Raw genomic sequence first — 24118 nt, forward strand, 5'->3', positions numbered from 1 at the left:
GTTTGTACACCTGAGAAGAAAACTTAAACTTCTTTCCTCAGTGTTACCAGGAAGGATGAGGACAGAACTGGCAGCTGCTCCCTCCCTGGGACAGTTTGTTTGTCTGTCCGGGTGACTGCGGGGCCGGAGCCGTCCTTGTCCCGCGGTGGGGTGGGGACAAGGGTGGAGACCTGTCTGTCGCTGTTAGCACAGCAGAGCGCGGTGGGTCGGGATCGAGTCAGCTCAGCCATGGAGACAGTGACAGATTTCCCCCAGGATCCTGAGCCCTGGGGACACTTCCAGTTCCGTGTCATCGTGCTGGGAGATGCAGCGGTGGGCAAGTCCTCCCTGCTGCGCTGCTTCACTTGTGGGCCGGCTGGGGGTCCTGGTGGGGCAGCCAGGCCAGGCCCCACCGTCGGCGTCGAATTCTACAGCCGGACTATCCCGATGCCACCCACCGGCAAGGCCAAGCTGCAGCTCTGGGACACGGCTGGCCAGGAGCAGTTCAGGTGAGGCGGGCATGGGGACCCCAGCATGCCAACCGAGTTATCTTCCCACTCTGGGGTGTTTGTAAATCCCCAGCTGGGTGTGAAGGGACAGACAGCAATGGCTCACTGGGATGGTGATTCTTTAGGGGCCAGTGATGCCTTGTGCTGAGCTTGCAGTGACACTGTAGTTGTTCAGGGGAGCAGCCAAGGGAGCAGGGCCAGGTGCTTGTTGCTGTGTGCTGGTGGTGGGCTGGGGCTGGTGGTTTCTTTCCTGATTGCATCAGGCTGGAGCCAGGACCACCTGGGAATGTGAGAGGCTCAAATGGGGCATGAAGGGCTGAAGACCAAAGTGCTGTGGCTGGAGCTGGGCTCCCAGGCCCCCCCCATCCCTGGGAACCTTTTGGGGACCGGAGGGTTGGCTCTGGTGATGCCCTATTTCTGTTCAGTGCTGCCCCATCCCCACAGATCTGGGGCTTTTGCAGGGATAAACAGTACCACAGAGTCCCTGAAAACCCCGCAGATCTCCTCCGGAGCCCCCCAGTCTGAGGAGAGGGATGCCGAAAAGAAAATGGCAGTGTAAATGCCCAAGACAGGTCTCCCTTTCCCACTCCTGAAGTCTGATCTGTCACCCAAAAATCTCCCAAGCCCCATCCTAGGGTTGTTGGTGTTAGAGCTTCCCAGTATCCTTTGAAAACCTGCTGGGTATGCTCAGATCCATCACCAAGTCCTTCTACCGGAGTGCGGCGGGGGTGCTGCTGGTGTTTGACCTCACCAACCGAGCATCTTTTGAACACGTTCCTGAGTGGTATCACGAGGCTGCGGGGGACGAGCTGCCTGCCTTTGTCCTGGTGGGACACAAGTGTGACCTGGTGGATGAGCGAGCTGTGTCAGCAGAGGAAGCTGGACACCTCGCCGCCACTCTGGGCATGGCCTTCGTGGAGACCTCGGCCCACAGCAACCTCAACGTGGAGTTGGCCTTCCAGACACTGGCTGGAGGTATCCAGCAGGCACTGGGCCAGGGGATCCTTGCCCCACACCAGGGATGTCATGGCATCAGGCTCATCCCCAGCCAGAGTCACCGCCAGCCCCTGGCAGGGAGGAAGCCCCACAAGCGCTGCCAGTGCTGATGGGGATAGGGGGACGTGGGACCCCCAGTTGTGGGGATGCTTCTCTCTCCACCCAGCACCTGCAGCCCTTGGGTGACCCATGAGGGTTCAGTCTCCCACCTGGGCTTGGGTTTATTTCAAACCTTAATCTGGGGGCTCTGAAAAAAATAGTATTCTGCTGTAGGAGTATTTTTAATAAACTTAACGCTTTTTCACATTAAATAAAGGCTGTGCCAAGCACTTAATCCCAGGCAGGGGCACAGCACTCAATCCATGGCATGGGGGATTGTCTGCTTTGGGGGGCATCACTGGTGGGGCAACAGCTCCCCTTGTCTGGGACACTTTTCAGGGTGTCCTGTCCATGGGAAAATGGGAGCAGGCACCCCTGAGTAGTTCCTGCTGGATAGAGCCAAAGTAAAGGGGACAAAGGGGCTCCAAAGGGGCCACACGGCACCAATGGTACTGGGAACGCCTCCTGGGTGGAGGAGCTCCCTGCCTGCCTGAACACGCTCCTGGTGCGGGGGCGGCAGGTCCTGGCAGGCGGCAGAAGCACCGATGGAGCCACGGTGGCAGTACCAGTTCCGAGTAATCATGCTGGGGGACTCGACAGTGGGGAAATCCTCACTGCTGCGGCGCTACACCGAAGGTGCCTTCCTGGACACTGTCAACCAGACAGTGGGGGTGGACTTCTACGTCCAATTCGTGGAGCTGGAGCCAGGGCTGCAAGTGAAGCTGCAGTTCTGGGACACAGCCGGGCAGGAGAGGTTCAGGTGGGTCCATGGGGTCAGGAGGGGTGGTGGAGATGGGTGTCCCCCTCCAGATTTGGGGTGGAGTGTTGTGATTCCAAGCCCAAGGAGGCTGTTGATGTGGCTGTGTTCCCACTTGTCCATTTGGGTGAGGAACCACCATGTCAAAAGCCAAGGGAAAGGAGCCCTTGGGACTGCCTTGTAAGCCCTTGCTCCAGCTCTAAAGGGGGTACAGTACTCCCTCAAGAGCCCCCTTGCCACACCAGCTGCAGAAGGACTGGCGAGCAGCTGGGAACCCACTCAGGGCTGGGCAAAGCTTCTTCCTCAGCTGCTAGGAGCCTTACACCTCCTTGTGGGGCTGTCTCCACCAGCCAGGCAGCTCCTGGGAACAGGAAAGCTTGGGAGATGTTGGCTGCAGGGGATGAGAGTGGCAGATCTGGGTATGCAGGAATGGGAAAGTTCCAGGACTGTTGCAGCAGAGATGGGAAAATACTGGGAACATGGCAGCAGGGACAGAAGAGTTCCAGGACCATGATAGCAGGGATGGTGGAGCCCTGGGGACATGGCTGCAGGCACAGGGGCACTTGGGGGCTGTGGCTGCAGGAGACAGATGAGCTATGGTGGCTGAGAACAGACAGAGCTGCCCCTGGAGTCCTTATTGACACAGCAAAAGGCTGATTCTCACCCCTCTCATGGTGCTTTGAATGCAAGATGGGTGCTGCTTGCAGGAGCAGGTCCTAGACAGGGCCACTCTGTAGGCAGGGAACATGCTGCCCGAGGTGCCACAGGAAACCCCAGGGGCCACTCACTCCCCTGCTCTCGGTGTCCCCACCCCAGGTCTGTGACTCGCTCCTACTACCGCAACTCAGCCGGGGGGATGCTGCTTTTCGACATCACCAACCGCACATCCTTTGAGAGCATCCGGCAATGGCACCAGGAGGTGACTGACACCATCCAACCCTTCCGCATGGTCTTCCTGCTGGTGGGGCACAAGAGTGACCTGGCTGGGCAGCGCCGGGTGGGCCAGAGGGAGGCGGAGAAGTTGGCAGCCTCACTGGGTGTCCAGTATGTGGAGACCTCAGCCAAAGATGCTTCCAATGTAGTCCAGGCCTTTCAGATGCTGACAGTTGCCATTTACCAAGCGCTGCAGACGGGGCAGTTGGTGGCCACTGAGGCGTGGGACGGGGTGAAGAGCAGCATCCCACTGCCAGTGCTGCCCAAGGCTCAGGCACAGGAGAAGGAGAAGTGGAAGAGATGCTCGTGCTAGAGCTGAGGACACTGGCAAGGCAGGGACATGCTGGGCTCAGGCAGGGGTGCCATTGGAAGCGCGTTGGAAGCGTGAAGTCCCCAGGTGGAAGCCCACAGGCTTGCAGAGGTCAATGTTACCCTTTCCCCTATGCTCTCTTGTACTGACTGAGATCCCTACCATAAAGCCCTAAATCTTTAAGTCTTTCCAAATAGAATTAAAAGTGACAAATTTATCGTGGAACTCAGATGATGTATCTGCCACTCCGGCTGAGTACATGCCTAGTTGAGCCCAAAGCAAAAATAACCACATACCATTCTGAGGAAATGCCCACTTTCCCTTCCGGGTTAATCTTCATACAATATAATTTGAAAAAAACCTTCTCTACAAGGTTGCAGAAAGGAGCTCCCCAGGCTCCTCATCCCACAGCGACATGAGGAGTGACACCAAGATGGTCATGGGATCACTTCATCCCCCCTGGTTTCCCCTGCAGGTACCGGGAGCCTCCAGAGAGCTGGGCAAGGAGGATGAGCCCAGCTCTGCCTAGGGCTGCAGAAGCCTTCCTGAGCCTTCCTGTCATGCAGGGGTTTGCACTGCTATCAGCTCCTGCATCCCCACAACAGCCCCTGCAGCTCCTCTGAAGTCTGAGCAGAGCAGCGGGAACAGCCAAGGGCATGTGGCCTTTCCAATGTCCAGGCACAAACAGAATCAGGGGGACTCTGACTTCCTGCTTTGTCACAGCATCCCCCTCCCAACAGTGCTAATATCCCAGCAATGGGTTGGAGGTCAGGAGGGAAATGACCCCACCATCCTGACTGGCAGGGAAGGGACTGGCCAAATTCTTGTGGTCTAGAAAGGTCTGGAGGGGAGGAAACCTCTGGAAGAGCAGCTGAGGGAACTTGGTTTGTTCACCCTGGAGGAAACAGGGGAGACTCAGCAGCACGTGCAGCTCCTCCCAAGTGACACCTCCAGTCTCTGCTCCCTGTGACCAGACAGGACCTGAGGGAACAGCTGAAGCTGTGTCAGGGGAGGCATAGATTGCATATTAGGAAACAGTTCTTCCCACAGAGGGTGCTCGGGCAATGACCAGGCTCCCCAGGGAATAGGCACAGCCCCAAGGCTGCCACAGTTTCAGAGAGCGTTGGACAGTGCTCTCAGGCATAGGGTGGGATTGGTGGGGTGTCCTGGGCAGGCCAGGAGCTGGACTCAATAATCCTTGGGGATCTTTTCCAGCTCAGGATATTCCACGATTCTGCTCCCTGTAAACTCTCAGGAGATCTCCCACAGAACAGCACCACACACAGAGCTGAGGTAACAGGGACCCCTCCCCCTGCCATCCCTCTGCAATGCTGCCTGAAGAGCACAAGCCTATACCAGCAGCTTAGAATAATTTCTTTATTCATGTAAAACAAATGCAAGTATTTATATAAACACTGACATTACAAAGTACTGGAGCAGGTAGGGGCAAGAAGGAGGAAACAAAAACCTCTACAGACGCTTCTAATACTGTCCCACACACGATCAAATGCTCTGTCCCTTGGATAATCACTTGTACAATAAACCACTTTCAAGTCACAAATAAAAGTCTGTTTGAGATATGTCACACTTTGAGGAGGAACGAGAAGAGGGCGTAGAATGTTTTTGGCAGGTCTCCTCATCAAGTCAAGATATTGCTGCACTGTTAATAAAAAATAGATGCTTCTCTGTAAAGCATTAAAAAAATATCCCACAGGTGACATCATGGAGGCTTCAGTGGAGCAGCAGGTATCCCAAACTGCACTGGTGGTGTCTCCAGCTCTGTCCAGAGGGCTATTTCTTGGTAGTTTTGCGGATCAGTGCCATTCTCTGCAACAAAAGAGGGAAAACCATGGGAAGCTGAGCAGCTCAGAGTGGGAGACTGCACAACCACCCACAGCAGAAACAAGGCATCCCAGGCGCTCCCAGGACGTGGTCTGACTTGCTTCCACACTGGTCTTACGGGTCTGTTTGAATCTTAATGGGGCTCCAGGCTGAAGAGGAGAAGGAAGTATCTGTGCTTCTCCACTTGGCAACTTGGGGCAGTGGAATTAAAGCCCATCTCAAGGCCCCCCTCTCTGCCCAGTGGGAGCTGCAGCATCACTCATGAACCCACTGCAGGGCAGCTCCTTCTAGGCTCTGACCACGGCTTAAAAACCAATGCTCCAATGCAGTTTAAAAGCAAAATTAAGAGTGTTCTCAGTTCCTTTGCACAGAGATGGAGTTGCCAGGGGCAGCTGAGAAGCGCCTGCGTGCAGCTCCCAGTTGGTTTTAACCCTCCTAAGCTCCTCAGCACCAAGAGCTGCTGCTTCTCTTTGGGCAAAGCCAACATAGCTGAGGAGACACAGCAACCTCAGCCTGCTGCATAAACAGGTCAGGAGGCTCTGGAAGTCATTTCTAGTCTGAACAACTTGGAAGAGGCCACAAATTCACAGTGCCAGGAGGCCATGACCTCCATCCTCACATCAGCCTTCCATGTGATTCCTGGTGTTGTGAGGGCGCCTTACCTGTTTGTGAGCTTCTGTAGTGCAGGCTTTTTTGTAGGGCCTGATTTCTTCAGAACCAAAGCCCGGGATCCACATGTTCCACTGGCGCTCTGAAAGTCACAGAATGGTTTCAGTTGGAAGAGACATTAAAGCTCATCCAGTTCCAACCCCTTGCCACAGGCAGGGATGCATTATCTACTCACAGGCTTCCACCACAGCACTGCAACTGTGCCCTGACTCCAGGAGGAGCTGAGAGCTGGGGGTAGAAGGGAAAAAACCAGGTAAGAGTCACTCACCAAGGTGCAACTGGACATCTTTGACTTCCAGAGTGTTGGACTTGCGGTGCCGTGCAAGCTGGCAGGCGGCTGTCACCACACTCTCAATGAAGTCGTCAGCGATCTGTAGCAGCATCTGTGGTAGAACAAGGGCAACAATCAGTCTGGTCAGCACTGAGCAGTTGAAATTATGTGGGAAGATGAAAACAAGCCCTCAGAAGCTGATATTTAGAATTACAGAATGTCCTGAATTGGGAGAGACCTGCAAGGATCATCCAGGCCAGCTCCTGGCCCTGCACAGGTCACCCCAGCAATCTCCATCCTGTGCCTGAAAGCATTGTCCAAATGCTCTTTAAGTCTGGCTGCCTGGGGAGCATGGTCAGGGCCCTGCACCCTCTGGGGGAAGAACCTTTCCCTGATCTCCAGCCTGACCCTGCTCCAGCCATTCCCTGGCTCCTGTCCCTGCCACGGGGAGCAGAGGTTGGAGCTGCAGTCCCCACGGAGCTCTGCCCTCAATCTCCTTTGCTCCAGCTGAACACACCAAGAGCCCTCAGCCACTCCTCTTATGGTCCCTCCTGATTCTTCCCCATCTTCAGAGTCTCCTTTGGGAGCCCTCTGATAGCTTTAGATCTTTCTTATATTGTGGTGTGCAAAATTCCACTCAAAGGAGTGGATTTCATAGGTGTTTGCTGCAATTGCTGTTTTAAAAGCCTTTTTGGGACTGAGATGCAGAAAACCAGGGATGGCTGAAGGCTGCATGGGAAAACAAGTGTTACATGAACTAAATGCTCCCTCCTTGGATAAATGGCCACTGATCTGTGACAAATTACAAATTAACTCTTCCTGCAGTCCCTTCCACGGGCTGGAACCTACTTCTTCCACATCTTCATCCAGCTGCTCGTTCGGATCCACCTCACGCACCAGGTCTTGCAATTTCTTCTTGGTTAAAACCTGAGCATGTGGGAGGAGAGGAAGGATTTACTGCCCTGCTCCTGCAAAGAAGCTGCCCGTGGAGCACAGCCACAACCACAACCACCTCCCCCCCCATGCCCCCAGGGCCGAGTCACACTGCTGACACAGTCTATCAGCTCAGGAATGGTAGAGATAAGAAATATCAGGTGTTAAGGAGTCATTTTCAAGCACCAGCAGTTGCTCTGGACAGCAACTGGAGTGCAGCAGCAAGAATAAATGTTTCCAGCATGAAAATGCAGCTGACAAGGAGTAGAAAGGCAAACCTACAAGTGTTAAGAAGCAGACAGCAAGTGCAATCAGCGAATCAGTGACTAAAGTTGTGCCTAGGGCATGAGGGAAGCATTTCCATCACTCTAGCACTTATCAGCTTTAGTGCTTCACGTGGAAAACAGAGTTGTGGGAGTGCTGGGTTATTCCAGGGCAGTCAGACGTGGCAGGAGCAGAAACCACACTGGGCTGAACAACAGGATGCCGAGTCTTAAAAGATATGGATGGAAGGTGTCAGCCTGGTCTGGTCAACCAGATACATGGGAAATTCCTGCCCTTCCTCATTCCTTCACTGCTGTGGCTGTTTTATCTTTTATGGGGTTTTATGTTTTATGGGGTTTAGTGCACTTCCTAACAGTCTAGGTGCCAGCAAAGCCATCAGGGAGCAATGCTGGGACATTCCCTGGGCAGCAGTTTGTTTTATGCACATTAAAGGCTCCTGTGGCAGGCTGGGTTGGAAGGGATCTTAAAGCTCATCCCATTCCACCCCCTGCCATGGGCAGGAACACCTTCCACTATCCCAGGCAGCTCCAAGCCTCATGCAACCTGGCCTTGGACACTCTCAGGGATGGGGCAGTCACAGCTTCTCTGGGCAACCAGCACCTCACCACCCACTTCTCCCCATATTTTTCCCATCTAAACCCCACTTAAAAATAACTTCCTCTGTCACACTCCAATATACACTTTCCTAAGACTGGAAAAGGCTCTACACCTACAGCATCCAAACCCCATCTAGCCAGGAAGCACCTGGGAGAGAGGAACTCTGTGAGGAAGTTTTGTTCACTCAGTAACGGAGTAAGTTTAATAAACATTATATTTCTGCTGGTGATTTAAAGAAGGCAAACAAAGCCACAGACAAATCTGTGATACTTGTGATGCCCGAGCATCATCCCTGCTGTCCCAAACTCGGGATGGAATTACCTGGTTGCTTTCAGGACTGAGCCGCCCTCCTCCACTGGGTGCTCCTGGCATCTTTGCCACGGTAGTGCTGTTGGCCATGGAGCTCTGGGGGGGGGTGCTGGCTGGTTCTGGCTTGATCGAGGAGAAGTTGGAGAGGTTGATCAAGGCAGAAGGGCCAAACTGGTTCATAATCTGTTGGGCTTTAGGTTTTAGATCATAAAGCTTGTCTAGGTCCTGCTTCTTCTTGGGGTTGTGGGGATCCAAACCAATCAACTGGAAAGGGAGAGAAAAGCCATGGTTAGCAAACAGAAGGAATTCAGCAGGGTGAACAGGTGTTTGTCCAAAGAAAACTGCACTGTTCTGACAGGGCCTGCAGTTTATAGATCAGGAATCTGAGCTCACAGCATGAAGGGAGAAGTGATGCTTAGTAGCAGAGAAAACCTTTCCTTGGTGTACAGAAAATTAAGTTTTGCAGCATCGCATTGGCTGCATGCTGGTGACAGCACTGACCCACCCACCCATTTATCCCTTGAGCTGAACTCCACAACATCCAACCCCACACAGCCTTCCTGAACCCAATTCCCACAAAGAGCAGACCACTCAGAGCAGATTTAATTGCAGGACATGGTTTGTTCCTGCTGCAGCAGCATGGAAACCCTCATCCCCACAATCCAGAGCCCCAGAGAGAAAGCAGGACCCAGCCTCCCTGGGGCCTTGCTTTTGGCAGCATCACACTCACAGCTTGGCCTGCAGTGACCCCTTCATGTGGGACTGACAACATTGGTTCATTTTGGGTTCTGAGAACACAATCTGGCCCTCAGAGGGGGAGGAACATGTGTGTGCCCACACTGGGCAATTGACTGCAGGAAATGGAGTGGGATTTTTAGAGCTCACAATGGTGAACTACAAGTGGATTGTGTGGTTACACAGATATTCCAGGTGCTGAAGTTACTCAGGTTGTTGGTCATGGGGTGAACACTGATTGCACCTCCTCTGTTTCTGCACTAAGCCTCAGGCTCAATGAAGTTTTGCTCTGTCTTCAGTGCTCCATGACAGGAAATTCATCCAAACCCTGCACCTTCCACTACCACAACCACCGTGGGCAGCATTGATGGGTCTGTCACAGGAAAGAGAGTTTAAGGAATGGTTTTATGGCAAAGCCTCTGGCCCTATGGCAGGGCCAGAGATGGCTGAGAAACTAAGGCTGAACTCACAAAAAGAGTTTGTTTAACCAGCTTTAGGTGACTGCACCCTGATCTACAAATAGACATTTCCCTTCATCAAAGCAAGCCTAGTCAGTTTGGATTAATTAATATCAAAATCCACACAAGAAAGTACATGAGAGCATTTAGAAGCTTTAGTACTTCACTCATGCACCTGCAGACATGGAGCCCTCTGAGGGGAATTTATGTCCCTAACAGCCTTCTGCAGTGCCCTCAGCAAGTTTCCAGCTCCATTTTAATTGAATTCACAATGGAAAATCATTACGCTGGCACTCTAAACCCCTCAGCTGGCACTTCTGGCTGAGAAGTGAGAGGGATCGAGAGGGACCTTCAGTCTTGGCTTTAGCTGGGGTTGATCTCAGGCTGTTCACCCCACGCCTCACTTCACATATCCACAGAGCAGAACTCCTACCCACTATGCAGGGAAGGAAGCACCAAAATCCTCGGACACAAAGCCCCAGTATCCTTGGGCAGAAGCACTTTAGCAGCCTAAAGTAATTTTGTTGTTTTATTCTCAGATCTTACTGTACCCTTCACATGCTACTAAGATCCCTGAACACAAAACTAATGGGGGGAGCAGATCCACAGGGCAAATCCCACATGCCAGCCCCATTTACCTACAACTGAGTGTCTTAATCTTTAATTACATCAGCAACTGCTGTGAGCCCAGTGAGTAGAGAAACCATAGTCCACACCCTTCCCAGAATGTCACCAGTCAGCATTACCGACTCTGGCATCCTCCTCTTCCACACAACTCTTATTCCTACAGAAACACCAGATACTTTTTGTATCACCAAATCTATATAAGATGGTTAGAGGAAACAGTTTCACAAATTGTCCTCACTACAGTGCCACAGATTGCATTGTCAGAAAAGATCACACAGAGTTCCTGCTGCAGAGAACATCATCCCACAGGATTCTGAAGAAAAATATGGTCAAAATCCATTTTTTCTGCCAGGAAACAGAGCATCCTGGTACCTGCTGATGTGCAGGTAAGCCCACATCCTCAGAGCAGCAGCTCCCTCCAGGGCAAGAGGAGCTCTGGGTGCTGCCATCAGCACCACAAATTGCTCAGTTCTGCGACAGCACAGCATTAGAGCCGTAAGTAAAATCCACGTTAATGACAAAGAGCACATTCACTGGAGTGCTCAGGGGGCTCCCACTTCCATTAACCATAGTGCATTTTACCAAATATCTAAATACAATCATAGAATCTCAGAATGGTTTGGGTGGGAAGAAACTTTAACGTCATCTCATTCCATCCCCTGCCATGGGGCAGGGAGACTTTCCACTGTCCAAAGTGGCTACAAGCCCCGTCAAACCTGGCCTTGGGCACTTCCAGGGATGAAGCAGCCACAGTCTCCCGGGTCAACCTGAGCCAGGGCCCCATCACCCTCACAGGGAGGAATTCCTTCCGAGTACCCCATCTATCCCTGCCCTCTGGCAGTGGGAAACCACTCTCCTTGTCCAAAGCTCCTCTTCAGCTCCCCTGGAGCCCCTTCCGGCGCTGGAAGGCGCTCTAAGAATCTCCCCGGGGCCTTCTCTTCTCTAGGCTGAACTTCCCCAGCTTGAAGCGCACATCCCACGGAGACAGCGGGATGGGAACGAATCCCCCTCCCAGTGCAGAACGTCCCCGCCGGGGGTCGCGGGGCAGAGCAAAGGTCACCGACCGCCACCGGGACCGACTAGGCGCTCACTCCTGCGCTCCCTCCCGGATTGGCAACAGCCGATGTGGGATCCCCGGGCGGTCCGCGCAGCCCCCTCGAGCCCTCCGTACCTCCCCATGACCCGCGGGCAGTCCAAGCCCCGCCGCCACCGCCGCCCGCTGACACTCGGCAGCGCTTCCGCTTCCGGCCGTCGCCGCTGCCAATGGGGAGCGAGTCCCCTGCGCGCGCGCGCATCATCGCCAATCAGGAGCGAGTTCGCCTGCGCGCGCGTGCGCGCCATAGCGCTCCCGCCAAAAGCGCTTCTCCTCCCCGCGCTGTCTCAGGAAAGAGGTGTGCCCAGCATGCCCCGCGCGATTTGCATAACCCTGGCCGGCTAAAATGCGGGGAAAACGGCGCTTTTTTAAGGGATAGCCACAGAAATGGCGATAAGAAATGAGTTGAGGGTGGATGAAAGAATAGACACACCGATCTTCATGTTTAGTATCTGCGGCGTTAGTCGCCCTATCCTAGCCGGTACACCGGCGCTTTCCGGTGTTGGTTGGGGCGGAAGAGCTGTTTAAAAAGGGCTTCTGTCGTGCGTGGCACGGGAGTGGTCGCGCGCCACCCCCGCGGAATCGACATCAAGAGATTTCGGAAGCACAATTTTTGTGAGGGAGGGCTGCCGGTAACCGCCTGTTCCGGCACCCCAGTATCGGTGAACGATAGAGAATGGGCTGCGAGCGGCGTTCACTACTGCGCGGGGCTCCTGGTGCTCCGGCGTAGTGCGCCCTCTCTGAACAGGGGTGGAGCCGAGACACCACGGACGGCGGGAGAGGTGGGACAGGAGGGACTGCTACAGTCTGGCCCGGGTGCATTGGTTGCATCCCCGGGCAGCAGGGCGTTGCAAGGCACTCCTGGCACTCCAAGGCACTCCACTCCATATCTGTCTTTCTATGTATAAAGCATATATTTACATATGATTACTTTTAAAAAGCCCACTGCGAGCGCGGGGAAGGTCCTCCTTTACACGCTTTCCCCCCCGCCCAATACCGTGCTGTTGTGCTCCCCTCCTCACAAAGCTTCATGGTACACGTGTGCGAGGGGACAGTGCCTAGGCCACCCACGGGACTCCTCAGAACAGGGAGTGCCAGTCCCCTCCACCGCAGCTGGCAGCTCCCCGGGCCGCAGGGCAGGGGTCTGGTACTGCCCCGGGGAGCACTCGGCAGGTCCTGTGATGATGCAAGGGCTGCGGTGCATCCCGGCAGGCTCCGGCTCAGTGAATGGCATGGCGTACTCAGGCTCTGGCGGCAGTGGCTCCGCGTACTCATTGTGCTTCCCTGGGACGTCGTAGTGGTTCAGGACCAGTGGTAGAGTGTAGCCCTCTTCTAAGAGTGGTTTGAAGGTGGAGGGACCTGTCTGGCTGCTGGGGTTCGCCTGCACCAGGTCTGGCTCAGTGTACTCTGAAACAGGGAGGCTGCCATGTGAGGAGGGAGGGTGGTGGTGCTGCAGCAGAGGTGGGTGAGGTGGGTTGAAAAACTGAGCATGTTTGGACTTTCAGGAATAGAAAAACTGCTAAAACCCACCCAACACAGGGTACCCACCCATGGAGAACCCACATTCCTTTGCCACACCACAGAGAGGGCCTCCTGCTGTCCCCAGCCACCCTCCAGTGCCAACAGCTGTAATTGAGGTGGACTACTACTACTAAATAATGTGTGGTGCTATTACAATAAATTATAATAATAATTAAATGGTCATGTCTAATTTATCAGGGCCTTCTTGTTGCACAGGTCCATGATGCAGGAGGGATCAGACCATAATGGGGAAAGAGGTACGACTGGGAAGATTCGGCTCCAGCTCTGGCCCAAGGGACCAGTTCCTGCCCTGATGTCCCTGTTACCTGGCGAATGGGTCCAGCTGAGGGCCCCTGGTGTGGGGGCCATGGGGAAGGAGGCCAGGCTGGGGGCTGGCAGGCTCTGCAGGGAGCAGACCTGGCTCGACTCCAGCTTGGGGTACCCTGGACAGGGAAAGGAAACCCTTGGTTGTCACAGACTGTCACCTGGATGTGCAAGTGCCCCTGGGACATGGAACAAGTCCAAGCTTGGCAGCAGCATCAGTTAAACCAGCTGCACCCCACAGCACACAGACCCCTGATTTTGGGGAGGAGTTGTGAACCCTTTTACCTTTTGTGATTCCACAGTTCAGCTCCACTGCTGACTTCCTGCCAAGGGGAGATGCAAGATGAGACAAGAGGTCCCAGCTACCCTGGGCCCACCACCACCTATCTCCTCACACCCACTGCCTTAGGAGCTGTGCCCCTTGGGGCCTGGTAAGCAGTTAGATGAAGCTGCTGGAATCTGGGGAGGTGATGCTGAGCCCCCCAGGGCAAAGCAGGGGACAAGGAAGGACCAACCTCTTCCTGTGGCAGAGGAAAGCCAGGAGCAGGAGGCAGGAGCAGAGGAGCACAAAGCCTCCAATAAGCAGTATCACCAGCAGTGTGGAGCCTAGGGAGGGAGTGCAGTGTCAGTGCCCTGGGCCCCCATCCCACCGCTTTGCACCCATGAGTGCCAGAAGCCGACCTGGGGCCACTAGAGGAAGAAAATGTGTACCCATGGTGGGATGAAGCCCCAACGGCACCTTGAACACCAAAAGACAATGCTGCACCCCAAGGACAGCCCCCCCATGGCACCCACCTGCCTTCTCTGGGTCCAGGGCAATGCCAGGGATGGGGGTGTGGCTGGGTGGGTGGCTGGTGGCTTCAAGCACCTCCTTGGGGACACTGGGCTCTACAAGACAGAGCAGGGACTGTGACTGTGGAACCACCACAGGGTGCACAGGAAGGTGAAGGTCCCAGGAGGATGTTTCAGATATGGGGGTGTGAGCTCCTGTGGAGGGTCTCACCATAGGGACGGGGTATGCGGACCCGTGCCAGCTGGCAGCCCATCAGGGCCACCTTCAGGGCAATGTGCTGGTGCCAGCTCTGCGGTGTGACACGGATGTAGCGGGCGACGATGGGGGGGATAAAGGCGTTAGAGACCTCCCCGTGGCTGTCAGCATTTCCTTCAAACACCTACCAGAGAGGGTGAAGAGGCACCAGTGGCTAAATATCCACTGGCAGGGGTTCTCAGCCTGCTCAGGGATATTCTCCACATGCCCACCTTGTCCTCCTGACCACTGCTGCCTCTGTAGGGTCTCCAATTCTTCCCGTCACGGCTAGAGGAGACATGGTAGGATGTCACGTAGTAGTCGTGCTGCTCCGAGGAGCCCTTTGTGATGATGCCTGTGAATGCAGGAGGCAGTTCCCCGCTGTCAGTTAGGGGGCTGGGGAAGGGCTGCCCTCTACCCTGCTGCCCTCTTCTCCCAGCTGGAATAGCCCTTTATCTCTGAGATACTCAAGACCCAGCTGGGAAAGGACTATTAGGGCAGGACATGTCACCTGGCAGAGTGGGATCCTTCTGACCCTGGGAGGGGATTTGGGTGGCAGATTCCAGTGTGGGATACTCTGGTCTGCCCCCATGAACTGATAACCTCCAGCCCCGGCTGCTAGCCCTGCATTCCTCCCTCCTCCAGCCTCTGGCTGGACAATGTTCCCATTTTCCTTGCTGCGGTCGCCAGTCGCTGGCACACAAAGCCCCTGCTTTTGGCAGGCTCGGGCCGCACAAAAGATGCTCACTGGCACCAGATGCAAGAGCATAATATTAACTTGTTCATCCCAGAAATGGCTGCAGATGAGGGGGGCAAAGGAACAAAAGGAGGACAGGAGCAGCCGGAGGGGCTGGTGTGCTTTGCATCCCTGTTTGCACCAGTAAAACCACGGCACAATGAACTCCAGTCTATCCTGGGAGTTATAGAGGTGCAATTGCCCTGGGCATTTCTGTGGGGACCAGTGAAGCTGGCACAGCAGGAGGACAGTCATCAGGGTACCATGGGGACACAGGCAGCTGTTGTCTCACTCGGCCAACTCTCACCTGTGACATTCTTTCGGGTGCCCAGGTCCAGCTCCAGCCAGGCAGCCTTGGCACCGGGTTTGGCTGCCCAGGAATGGCCAGTGGTGCTAAGTGCTGCCCGTTCGGCCACCCAGGCTCGGTCCTGGCCCAGCACGTCCACCTCATGCCACCAGGACGAGGCATTGAAGGTGACCACCTCCAGCACATCATCACAGGCTGGGGACAGGAGACAGCACACTGGGAACCTGGAAACCCCAACTAGGCACAGGGGAGTGGCAGCAGGTCTGACAGCTAAAATCCTCCCTTAATTTCAAGGGAAATGAGAAAAAATACCTTTGTGGAATACAAGTCGCTTCTCAGAGAGAGATCCCCTGTGTGGAAGAAAGCAGGGGGAGCATTAAACAGGGTGAGCAAACCCTAGGGTCTCTGAGGGGTGGAAGTTTCCCAGTGTCAGTGTGAGTGGGTCCTGCAGCTCCATGGGGGGTGCAGCCCCAGCCACTCCTCACCCACCTTTTGGAGCGGAGCCCATTGGCAAAGGCTGACTCATAGAGCGTGATCCCCTTCTCTCGGGACAGGGTGACCTGCCCTCCCAGCTCATCCGCAATCACCCCAGCATGCACAGCTGCCTTGCACAGCACCGATGTCTGCAGGGAGTGGGGAGTAAGGGCAGCCCCCCACGGCAGGCGTGAGCACCCCGTGGGGCCCCCCAAGGCCACACTCATCACCTCTGGGTTGCTGAGGGTGACAAGCAGTGGCCACATGTGCTGTGGGGACCATCCCCAGCAGGTGCACCATGGTGCCCACACTTACGTCCCGGTAGCCCTGGCTTGGGTTGCCCCAGATGTCCCCATGGATGTCCTTGCAGCCTGCAGGGCAGTACACACTGAAACACATGGTAAGCGGTGGGTCAGGGCTCCCTCCCATCCAAACCCCCTCTTCATACCCACTCTGCTCCCCATCCCACCGGAGCTGTACGTCAGGAGAGGGATTGGGATGAAACCAGGATTGATAGGGACCCCTGCAGCAGGGGACTCCAAAATGGGACCATTCCACACCCCGACCACTCACCTGATGTACTCCTGGGTGTAGTGGGTGCCTCGAACTAGGCAGGAGATCAGGTCTGCAAGGCAGGAACACCCCAGGGTAAGGGATCCCCACCTGCCCCACAGCACACACCCACTTCTGCCTCAGGGCACTCCATTCCCCTTCCCAACTGAATCCTGCTGCTCATTTGGGTTCTGCCCTTCATGCCCTGCCCTTCATGCCCCCCTGTCTGGAGGGGCAGGGAGGGATGGTCCCTTGGTCCCTGCAGCCACTGGCCCCATGGCACAATCTATGCTGCTTGTGGCTCTGCCTGATATTGGGGTGCCACCTGACTTGGGGATTCAGGGTTCTCAGAGGGGTCTGTATGGCCTGCAGGTCTCCCACATTTGCCTCCAGCCAGGGAGAACATGGAAGTTCGGGAGATCAGAGCAATGGAAGCTCATGCTGGGGTCAGCAAGGAGCTTCCTTCATGTCCTTGCATGGGCCAGGACACATCCCAGGGGTGTCTCTGCATGCCAGGGGATGCTGCTCCCATACCTGGGTGCTGTGAGGTGGCATAGGACATGAGGAGGCCTCGTCCCGAGCGGTGGCTGGTGCTGTTGAACAGGACGGTCACAGTGCTGGAGTTTGTCACCAGGAGTGGGGCAGAAGGGACGGAGTTCCTGCAGTAGGGCCCTGCCAGCAGGGATGGCACCAAGGAGAGGATTTGGGGTCCCTGGAGACACACTTCAACACCTAGACCCTAGGACTCCACCTCCTCTGGCCTGGCCCTCACCAGGCATTTGGACTGTGCTCAGGGTGGTCCCAGAGTTGTTCCACATCCAGAGTGACCCATCCCCACCAGAGTGCTGAAGGGTGGTCCCATGAAGCATGGACCCATGCCAGGCTGGTCCTGTCTTGAAGATGGTTTCATATTTCGGGATAGTCCCACACCCAGGGTGGTCCCAGGTCAGGGCAACATCATGACAGGATGGTCCCATGCCCAGGCTGGTCCCAGCCCCAGGGTGGCTCCATTGCCCTCACTGGGCACCTGCCACCACATCCCCCACTGCAGGGACTGGTACACATGGCATCACCCCACAGGACCCCAAAATGAGAGCCATGTCCTTGTCTCCTCCACATGGCCCCTTTCATAGGTGCTGCTGAAGCTGCCTCCTAAACTGCCCCCTCCCCCCATTTAATCCACATTAATTTGCAATTCTATCTCCCTGATTAAAACTTCAGCTTAGCAAGCAGGCGGATTCCTTAGGGACATCTCTGGTTCCAGCTGGGGACAGAACGTGGCCCCAATCCCTGGACTGTCATCACCCCCGGTCCCTCACATTGCTCTGCTCTGTATCATGCCTATCACTTGGGCCTCCGGACACACAGAGGTGTTTTGAGCAAATGCCATCATTGTCCTGGGGACAGGGAACTGTGTCCTTGTGTTCCCCTGGGGCTGCTGGTGACACTTCCCCCGGTGCCTCAGTTTCTCTACCCTGACCCACACCCTCATCGTGCCTGGATCATATTGAACCAGGAGGTCGATCCCAGGGGACGTGGGACACATGTGCGCGCAGAGATCTCACATATGTGACAGAACTGAGATCTGCACAATATGCAGATGAGATGCAGATGAGCCCCACGCAGATTTCCCTTCCACTGGTTGCCAGATGGCAGCGCTGCCCTGGGTCACTGGTGCCACCTCTGTATGGATCTCAGTGATACCCCCAGGAGCTGGGGACCCCTCAGCTGAGCCCCAGAGGCTGCCACCCCCATAGAGACCCTGCCACATCCCCGCAGAATCAGGCCAGGGGCCAGACACCAGCTCTGAGTCAGGGAACGAGCCCACGGCCTCTGCCTGCTCCAGCCGCTTCCCAGAAAACATCTGGAACTTCTCAAGGACCAGCGTCAGCCACGGGAGAGGGAGTGGAACCCAAGCTCTGTGTCATGCTGGCATGGCTCTGGGGGCACCCAAAGGGTCTGTGGGTGCCCGGCCACCTCCCCCAGCCCTCCAAGAGCACCATCTGGGAATCCCCCCCCCCTTTCCCACATTTCTGTATCTCAGCATGGGGCCAGGATGTCTCTTAGCTTTGGGGACAATTATGTCCCTGAGTCCACAGCAGAGGGGATGGGGACCAGGGACCTTGTGTGCTGTCACTCCTTTGGGGACCAGCCCAGAAAGGGTGAAAGCCCTGAAGAACAGGGAAAACTCCCAGTCCCGTGGATCCAAGCCAGCTCCTTTCGATCCTGTATTTCCCACTGCATCTCCTGTCCAGCCCCTGCCCCTCACCAGCGCTGCTCCTCCATCCCACCCCACCCCCCACCCCTAAGACGTTTTCCTCAGCATTAGTCATGTTCCCAGTGCTGCCAAATCCCTCCAAGACCAGTAAATCTGTCTGGGAAAATCCTGGAAGTGTTTGGGCAGTGGCTGGTCCGACAAATTAATTATTCAGTGGCTGCATCTTGTCCCAGCTGGGCAGTTTCCCGCCAAGCTTTGCAATAATCATCTCCTTGGGTACCCACCTCCTCAAATATCCCCATTCGCAAATATTACTCTCCTTCTATATCCTCCTCCTTGGATATCAACCCTTATCTTTGGGTATCCCCTTCCTTGGATATTTCTCTTCTTTGGATAACCCACTTGTCACATACCAGATACCCCTTGTCCTCTGATATTCCCCTCCTTGGATACCCCCTCCTTGGATATCCCCCTCCTTGGATACTGCCCCACTTGTTTACCCCCCTCCTTAGATATCCTCCCTCCTCATGATGAAATCAGCTAAAACCCCAGATTTTCCTGATATTCTCCCTATCCACAACACTGTATCACCCTTGCCTCCATTCCCCAGGACCCCCTTACCATAGGCAGTGCCGGTCTGGGGGTCAGCGAGCAGCAAGGAGCTGTGGGCACAGTGCTCTGAGGGCTCCAGATCCACATCCCCAAATGCCAGGAGTAGGGAGGAGCCCGGGGGGGCTTGGAGCCGCCAGCAACACATGGTGTGGTTGGGATACGTGCCCGGGTAGTTCTTGGAGCTCAGGGTGCCACTGTGGGGTGTCAGCAGCGTGTGGCCACAGCCGTTTCCTGCAGACGCACCAGGGATACTGCTCAGAAAGGCTGTTCTCTGCCTCAGTTTCCCCCCTCGGTGAGGCCCCCAGAACAACCCCTGGGCACCTGCAGCCTCTTCAGATGTTTCCTCATCCAAAGCATTATTTTCTTGTGGCTTTTCTGGATGCTCTTGGCACTGGGAACTGTCCACAGGGGGATCCAGGGATGAAGATGCCATAGGTTCCCCCACAGCCACCCAGCATGACCCTCTACCTCCAGCTCCTCTACATCCTCCAGTCCAGGACAACCCCAATTTGGGGGGATATAAAAGGATTAAAGGAGAGAATATCCCCACTCCATGGGGCTGTACAGCACCAAGCAGCCCCAGGAACCCCTGACTGCAGCCTTGACCTCGAGGATAACCTTGGGCAGCTGCATCCCCATTGCATCCTTCCCAGAATGATGACAGACTCACCACAAAAGGGGCTTTTCTCTGGGCTCACTGCCTCTGGGCATGAGAGAATATCCTGGAAATAAGCTGAAAGCATCAGGCATTGAGACCTGGCCATAATTTCTGGGCAGAACTGGAGTGCAGGGAAAGGGGGAAAGCACCACTTAGCCCCACTGTGTGGGCCAGGCGTTTGTAGGGGTCTGGTGCTCAACGCCTCCTCCTCACATCCCCCAAAAGCTGTTGCTCTTGCCAAGCATAATGCTGGCACAGCCAGAAAGAAAAGGGATGGTGGGCATAGAATTGCCCAGCCTTGGCTCCCCTTGCTGTCGCTGGGAGACAATACAAAGCGCCAGCAAGGGAAAATCCTACAGGAATAAAAACCAGGGGGCTGGCAGTGAAAGATGCCAGCCCCGGCACAGAGTCTCCTCCTCTCCAGCCTGTGGGAAGGGCTTGCATCCAAACTGGGGGAGGTTTATTCTGTAGGATTGGGAAAAATCACCAACTTTTCGCCTTTCTGGGCAGTGTCCACTGACAGAACAGAGCTGGGAAGGATCAGGCCCTCCAAGAGTGGGGACTGGGGGGGCAGCAGGGACCCCAGGGCTGCCAGGACAATAGCTCCCAGAAGGGATGCTCTGCTGGGGGAGAGAAATTTGGGGTATTTGGGGGCAGTTTCTAGCACAGAAAGTTGAAGCCACTGGGATCTGCATGGAAAACCCTCTATGGCTAGGACAGATGGACCTGTGTGCAACTGGGGGAGTGCAGCTGGGGGGTCTTGGATGGATCCCCCCAGCTCTGTATCCATACTGGTAGTGCAGAGGGCTGTGGGGATCCATTCCGGAAAAAAGCAATCCAAGGAAAGGAAATCTGTTGAAAACATCCTGAGTGTGACCAGCGCGTGTCGAGAGGGAATGCCAGAGATAAACTGAAAGATGCAGGCACTCCTGGGAATTTGGCTCCAAAGATGATACCAAGGGGCCAGGAATAGCCAAGACAGAGCCACAGGGGACTTGCCCCCAGCCACAGAAACTTTACTCCCCTCTCAAAAAATGCGAAAACTGGATTTCCGGTGGGCGAGGGTGAACTCAGCCGGGCCCTGCTGGGATAATTCCTGCCAGGGATTTGTTTGTTTTCTTACAGGATGCAAGAAAGACACAACAGGGCGATGCTCCGACAAAAGCCCGGCACATTCCTGCCTCTGAGATCATGCGGCTGGCCCCGGGAAAGCTCTCCCGTGTCCACCAGTGGGTTGGGAATCCGGTGGAAACCCGTTGCATGATGTGCCCCAAACCACACTTTTTGACCGGGAACGTACTGGGATTCTGTCTCCAGTGATCCCAGCCTGTTCCCGTGCCTCAGTTTCCCCTCGGGGATAATGCTTTGGATGACCCATCGTTGTTTCCTCGCTCTTGGATGAGTTGGGGACGAGTGACACCGGGAAACATGAACTTTGGGATCACGTTTGGGTGAACATTTCCTCGGGGTCGTCCTGGACCCCGCGGCTACAAATTCCCCCGGGAGCGGCATTCCCGGGATGGAGGCCACTGCCCGGCTCTGCACGAAAACCCCAGCGATCCTCCTAACCCGTGGATTAGGGGTTCCCCGGGAAAGCCCTGCAGGCGGGATGGAGCCGAACGCGGACTCTCGGGATCCCCGGCGTAGTCGCCACCGGGGGCAGGGACAGAGAGAGCTGGGGGGGGCTGCAGGGAAAATGGGCTGGTGCAGGACCGGCGTGATGCGGGGGTGGTGGGAGCAGGGACAGAGCTCGTCCCGTCCGGTACCGGAGCAGAGGGATACTGGGAACCCCGTCCCGGACCAGTACCAGGACAGACGGAGGGCGGGGACTCCGTTCAGTCCGGTACCGGGACAGAGAGATGGCGAGGATCTCGTTTGGGTTCGGCACCAGAGCAAAGGGATGGCAGGGACCCTGTTCCGGGTCGGTACCGGGACAGAGGGATGGCAGAGATCCAGTTCAGGAAAAGAACCGGGGCAGGCGCACCACGACGACGCTGTGCCGGTGTGGTCTGCTCTGGTCACAGCGGGGAACCGTTCCCGTGAGCCTATCCTGATTCGATCCTGGTCCAGACACAGCGAAGAACCCGTCCCGGGGCAGAGGCGAGCCCGTTCGTTCCCCCTTCCCAGTCCCCATACCGCACCAAGTTCCAGTCCCATCCCGGCGAGCGAAGCAGAAGCTCCGACGGTACCGGTGGGAGTGGGGCTCCCGGTGCCGCGTCTCGGTGTGGGATGTCCCGCTGCCGGTGCTCCGCAATCAGCACTCACCGTCCTGTGCGCCGGCCGAGCGCAGCCCCAGAGAGCCGAGCAGGAGGCAGTGGCGGACCAGCACCAGCGCCCCCGAGGCCGCCCCGCCGCCCGCCCGCATCCTCCTCCCTCCGCCGCCACCCTGGCCCCGCCACGGCTTCGCAGCGCCGTCGCCCCGGCCACGCCCTTCTCCGCCCTGCCACGCCCATTGGCTGTCGCCGCCCGACCCCGCGTCACTATTGGTCGGACTCCTTGTCAGTCGACCGGCACGCACTGCAGGGGCAGTGGGAGGTTCGGCAGGCCGGTCGTGGGAGGTCCCGGTGGTCCCGCCGGGGCTGGCTTGGGGCGGGGCGGGAGATGCCCGGTAGTGCGTTCTACGACTCGCTGCTGTCACCAGGGGGGAGCGAACTTCGCCGTGACAGCCCCGCCGGCAACTCCTGGCTTGGGCTGGCGGGTGACGCCGCGAAGGCGATACTGCCGGCGGCCACCAGGGAGCAGCAAAACGCCGCGTGCTTCACCGGTCGGCCCCTTTAAGGCAGGAGGCGGCCGGAAGTGCTGGCGGCCGAGGCCGCGGCGGGCACTGCGCATGCGTCGCTGCTGCCCGGCCCGCCTCCCCCCTCCCCATCCCCCCGTTCCCCCGTCCCACAGCCCCCGGTTTCGGCCGCTCGCCGACGGTAAGGCCCAGCCGGCGCCGCGCTACGGGGGCCGGGAGGGGCCATGCGGCGCGAAGGGGCGGGGCGAGGCGGGAGGGGGCCTGGCCCCGCCGAGAGGGGAGGGAGGGGTCGTCGCCGTACGTGCCGCCGCCGCTGCCGCGAGGGCGGACGTCGCGCGCGCGCCGCTCTGGGTGGGGGGTGGGGGGGGGCAGCGGGGGGTAGCCAGCGCCGTGGGGAGGGGGGCCGAGGCCACGCCCCTTCCCCCGGGCAGGCCACGCCCCTTCGCCGCCTTGCGCGCCGCGGGGTGGTCCCGCGGGTCCTGTGTCACGTGACCTCTCGACCCCGGCGCGGGGGAGGCGGCGACCCCCGAGCCGCGGCCCGGAGACCCCGCGGGGCCCGGGGTGTTCCCTTGTGTAGCTCCCCCCTTCTCCTTTAAGGCCTCGGCGTGATCGCCGCCGCGATTTGTCCGTGTCCTATTGACTCCCCCGCGCCAGATATCCTGGCGAAGCTCTGCCGTCTCTCGAGGGACCCCGGGTGGCTCTGTCTGTTCCCCGGAGCGGGATGAGGTGCGGGAAACCGCGGGAGTCCCACGCCTGGAGCCGGGTGGATGCGTGGCCCCTGTGTCGGCGGCTCCCCGGGTTTGTCCTGGTGTATCCCAACCAGGGGATACCGAACCCCTGTCACTCGCCAGGAGATCCTGACCTGAAATCTCTGAGATTATCATGGGATATTGAGAAGAAATTGTTCCCTGTGAGAGTGGTGACGCCCTGGCATAGGTTGCCCAGAGAAGCTAGGGCTGCCCCTGGATCCCTGGAAGTGTCCAAGGCCAGGCTGGATGGGGCTTGGACCAACCTGGTCGAGTGAAAGGTGCCCCTGTCCATGGCTGGAGGTCGGATGAGATGAGCTTTCAAGTTCCTTCTTACCTGAACAATTCCACGATTCTGAGACTGGCTTTCCCAGCAGCTTGTAGACCTCAGGCTTGCAGGGATGACCTCCAGGCGCACATTGTAACCAAACCACCTCTGTGCCTTGTGCACAACCATAGGCTCCATCCACTGGGAGTGCAGCTTCTCCGGGACCCCCTGTCAGGTCCTCCTGTGTTAACACCACACCTTGACACCAGCTTCTCCTGGGAAGGATCATCCACAGGCATGTTCCTGGTAGTGAGGGATCAGAACATGCCAGGGGTGGACCAGAGCATTCCAGGGTTGGCTGGAGGCACTGCTGTCTAGGGCCAGTGGGAGAAGCTCTGTGTTGAAAACACACTTGCCAAAACCCACCAATGTGAGTCTGTTCCTTGGGGCCAGGTTGGGGGTTCAGAGCTGGAGAGAGCTGCTGGCTCGGGAAGTTATGAGTGGGATGACACTGGGGGGATCTGCCTCTGGGATCT

The 24118-nt window shown here is 56.7% G+C and overlaps 5 protein-coding genes and 1 non-coding gene across 11 annotated transcripts in view; 4 read left to right on the forward strand and 2 right to left on the reverse strand.

Moving 5' to 3' along the window:
- The first annotated feature begins 228 nt into the window (after nt 1-228).
- Nucleotides 229-1594, forward strand: RAB42 (RAB42, member RAS oncogene family). The gene is made up of 2 exons (XM_064731866.1): nt 229-488; nt 1180-1594. The coding sequence occupies exons 1-2, from the start codon at nt 229-231 to the stop codon at nt 1592-1594; spliced, it is 675 nt and encodes a 224-aa protein (XP_064587936.1).
- A 480-nt stretch (nt 1595-2074) lies between these two features.
- On the forward strand, nt 2075-3586 carry LOC135457253 (ras-related protein Rab-39B-like). Its single transcript, XM_064731704.1, has 2 exons — nt 2075-2343; nt 3157-3586. The coding sequence occupies exons 1-2, from the start codon at nt 2129-2131 to the stop codon at nt 3584-3586; spliced, it is 645 nt and encodes a 214-aa protein (XP_064587774.1). The 5' UTR covers nt 2075-2128.
- A 1360-nt stretch (nt 3587-4946) lies between these two features.
- Nucleotides 4947-11582, reverse strand: TAF12 (TATA-box binding protein associated factor 12). The gene is made up of 6 exons (XM_064731795.1): nt 11481-11582; nt 8502-8753; nt 7215-7292; nt 6363-6477; nt 6088-6176; nt 4947-5410 (listed from the first exon to the last, which is right to left on the reverse strand). Exons 2-6 carry the CDS (start codon nt 8667-8669, stop codon nt 5375-5377), a joined length of 486 nt encoding a protein of 161 aa, XP_064587865.1. The 5' UTR covers nt 8670-8753; nt 11481-11582; the 3' UTR covers nt 4947-5374.
- Nucleotides 11583-11928: 346 nt separating this feature from the next.
- Nucleotides 11929-12058, forward strand: LOC135457342 (U11 spliceosomal RNA). The gene has a single exon (XR_010442705.1). It is a non-coding gene; the product is annotated as a U11 spliceosomal RNA (small nuclear RNA).
- Nucleotides 12059-12291: 233 nt separating this feature from the next.
- Nucleotides 12292-23914, reverse strand: LOC135457307 (discoidin, CUB and LCCL domain-containing protein 1-like). Of its 4 annotated transcripts, none has more exons than XM_064731821.1 (15): nt 23652-23914; nt 19183-19404; nt 16878-17015; nt 16365-16416; nt 16107-16179; nt 15807-15940; nt 15630-15667; nt 15318-15512; nt 14508-14629; nt 14251-14419; nt 14043-14135; nt 13763-13853; nt 13533-13570; nt 13250-13366; nt 12292-12809 (listed from the first exon to the last, which is right to left on the reverse strand). In XM_064731821.1, exons 1-15 carry the CDS (start codon nt 23869-23871, stop codon nt 12421-12423), a joined length of 2091 nt encoding a protein of 696 aa, XP_064587891.1. In that variant the 5' UTR covers nt 23872-23914; the 3' UTR covers nt 12292-12420. The 4 variants fall into 4 exon arrangements, with proteins under 4 accessions (XP_064587891.1, XP_064587894.1, XP_064587892.1 ...); XM_064731824.1 differs by lacking the exon at nt 23652-23914 and adding an exon at nt 22097-22242; XM_064731822.1 differs by lacking the exon at nt 23652-23914 and adding an exon at nt 19495-21391.
- Nucleotides 22408-24118, forward strand: part of GMEB1 (glucocorticoid modulatory element binding protein 1) — a 33016-nt gene continuing 31305 nt past the window's right edge. For 2 of the 3 annotated variants that reach the window (XR_010442691.1, XM_064731827.1), the window contains exon 1: nt 22408-22749. The gene's annotated coding sequence lies outside the window, so the exon portion shown is untranslated. Of the gene's footprint in view, nt 22750-23165; nt 23295-24118 lie in introns of all 3 variants that reach the window. The other variant, XR_010442692.1, reaches the window with a different exon arrangement.

This window comes from Zonotrichia leucophrys, chromosome 23 (assembly GCF_028769735.1).
Source record: "Zonotrichia leucophrys gambelii isolate GWCS_2022_RI chromosome 23, RI_Zleu_2.0, whole genome shotgun sequence".
Taxonomy (NCBI): domain Eukaryota; kingdom Metazoa; phylum Chordata; class Aves; order Passeriformes; family Passerellidae; genus Zonotrichia; species Zonotrichia leucophrys.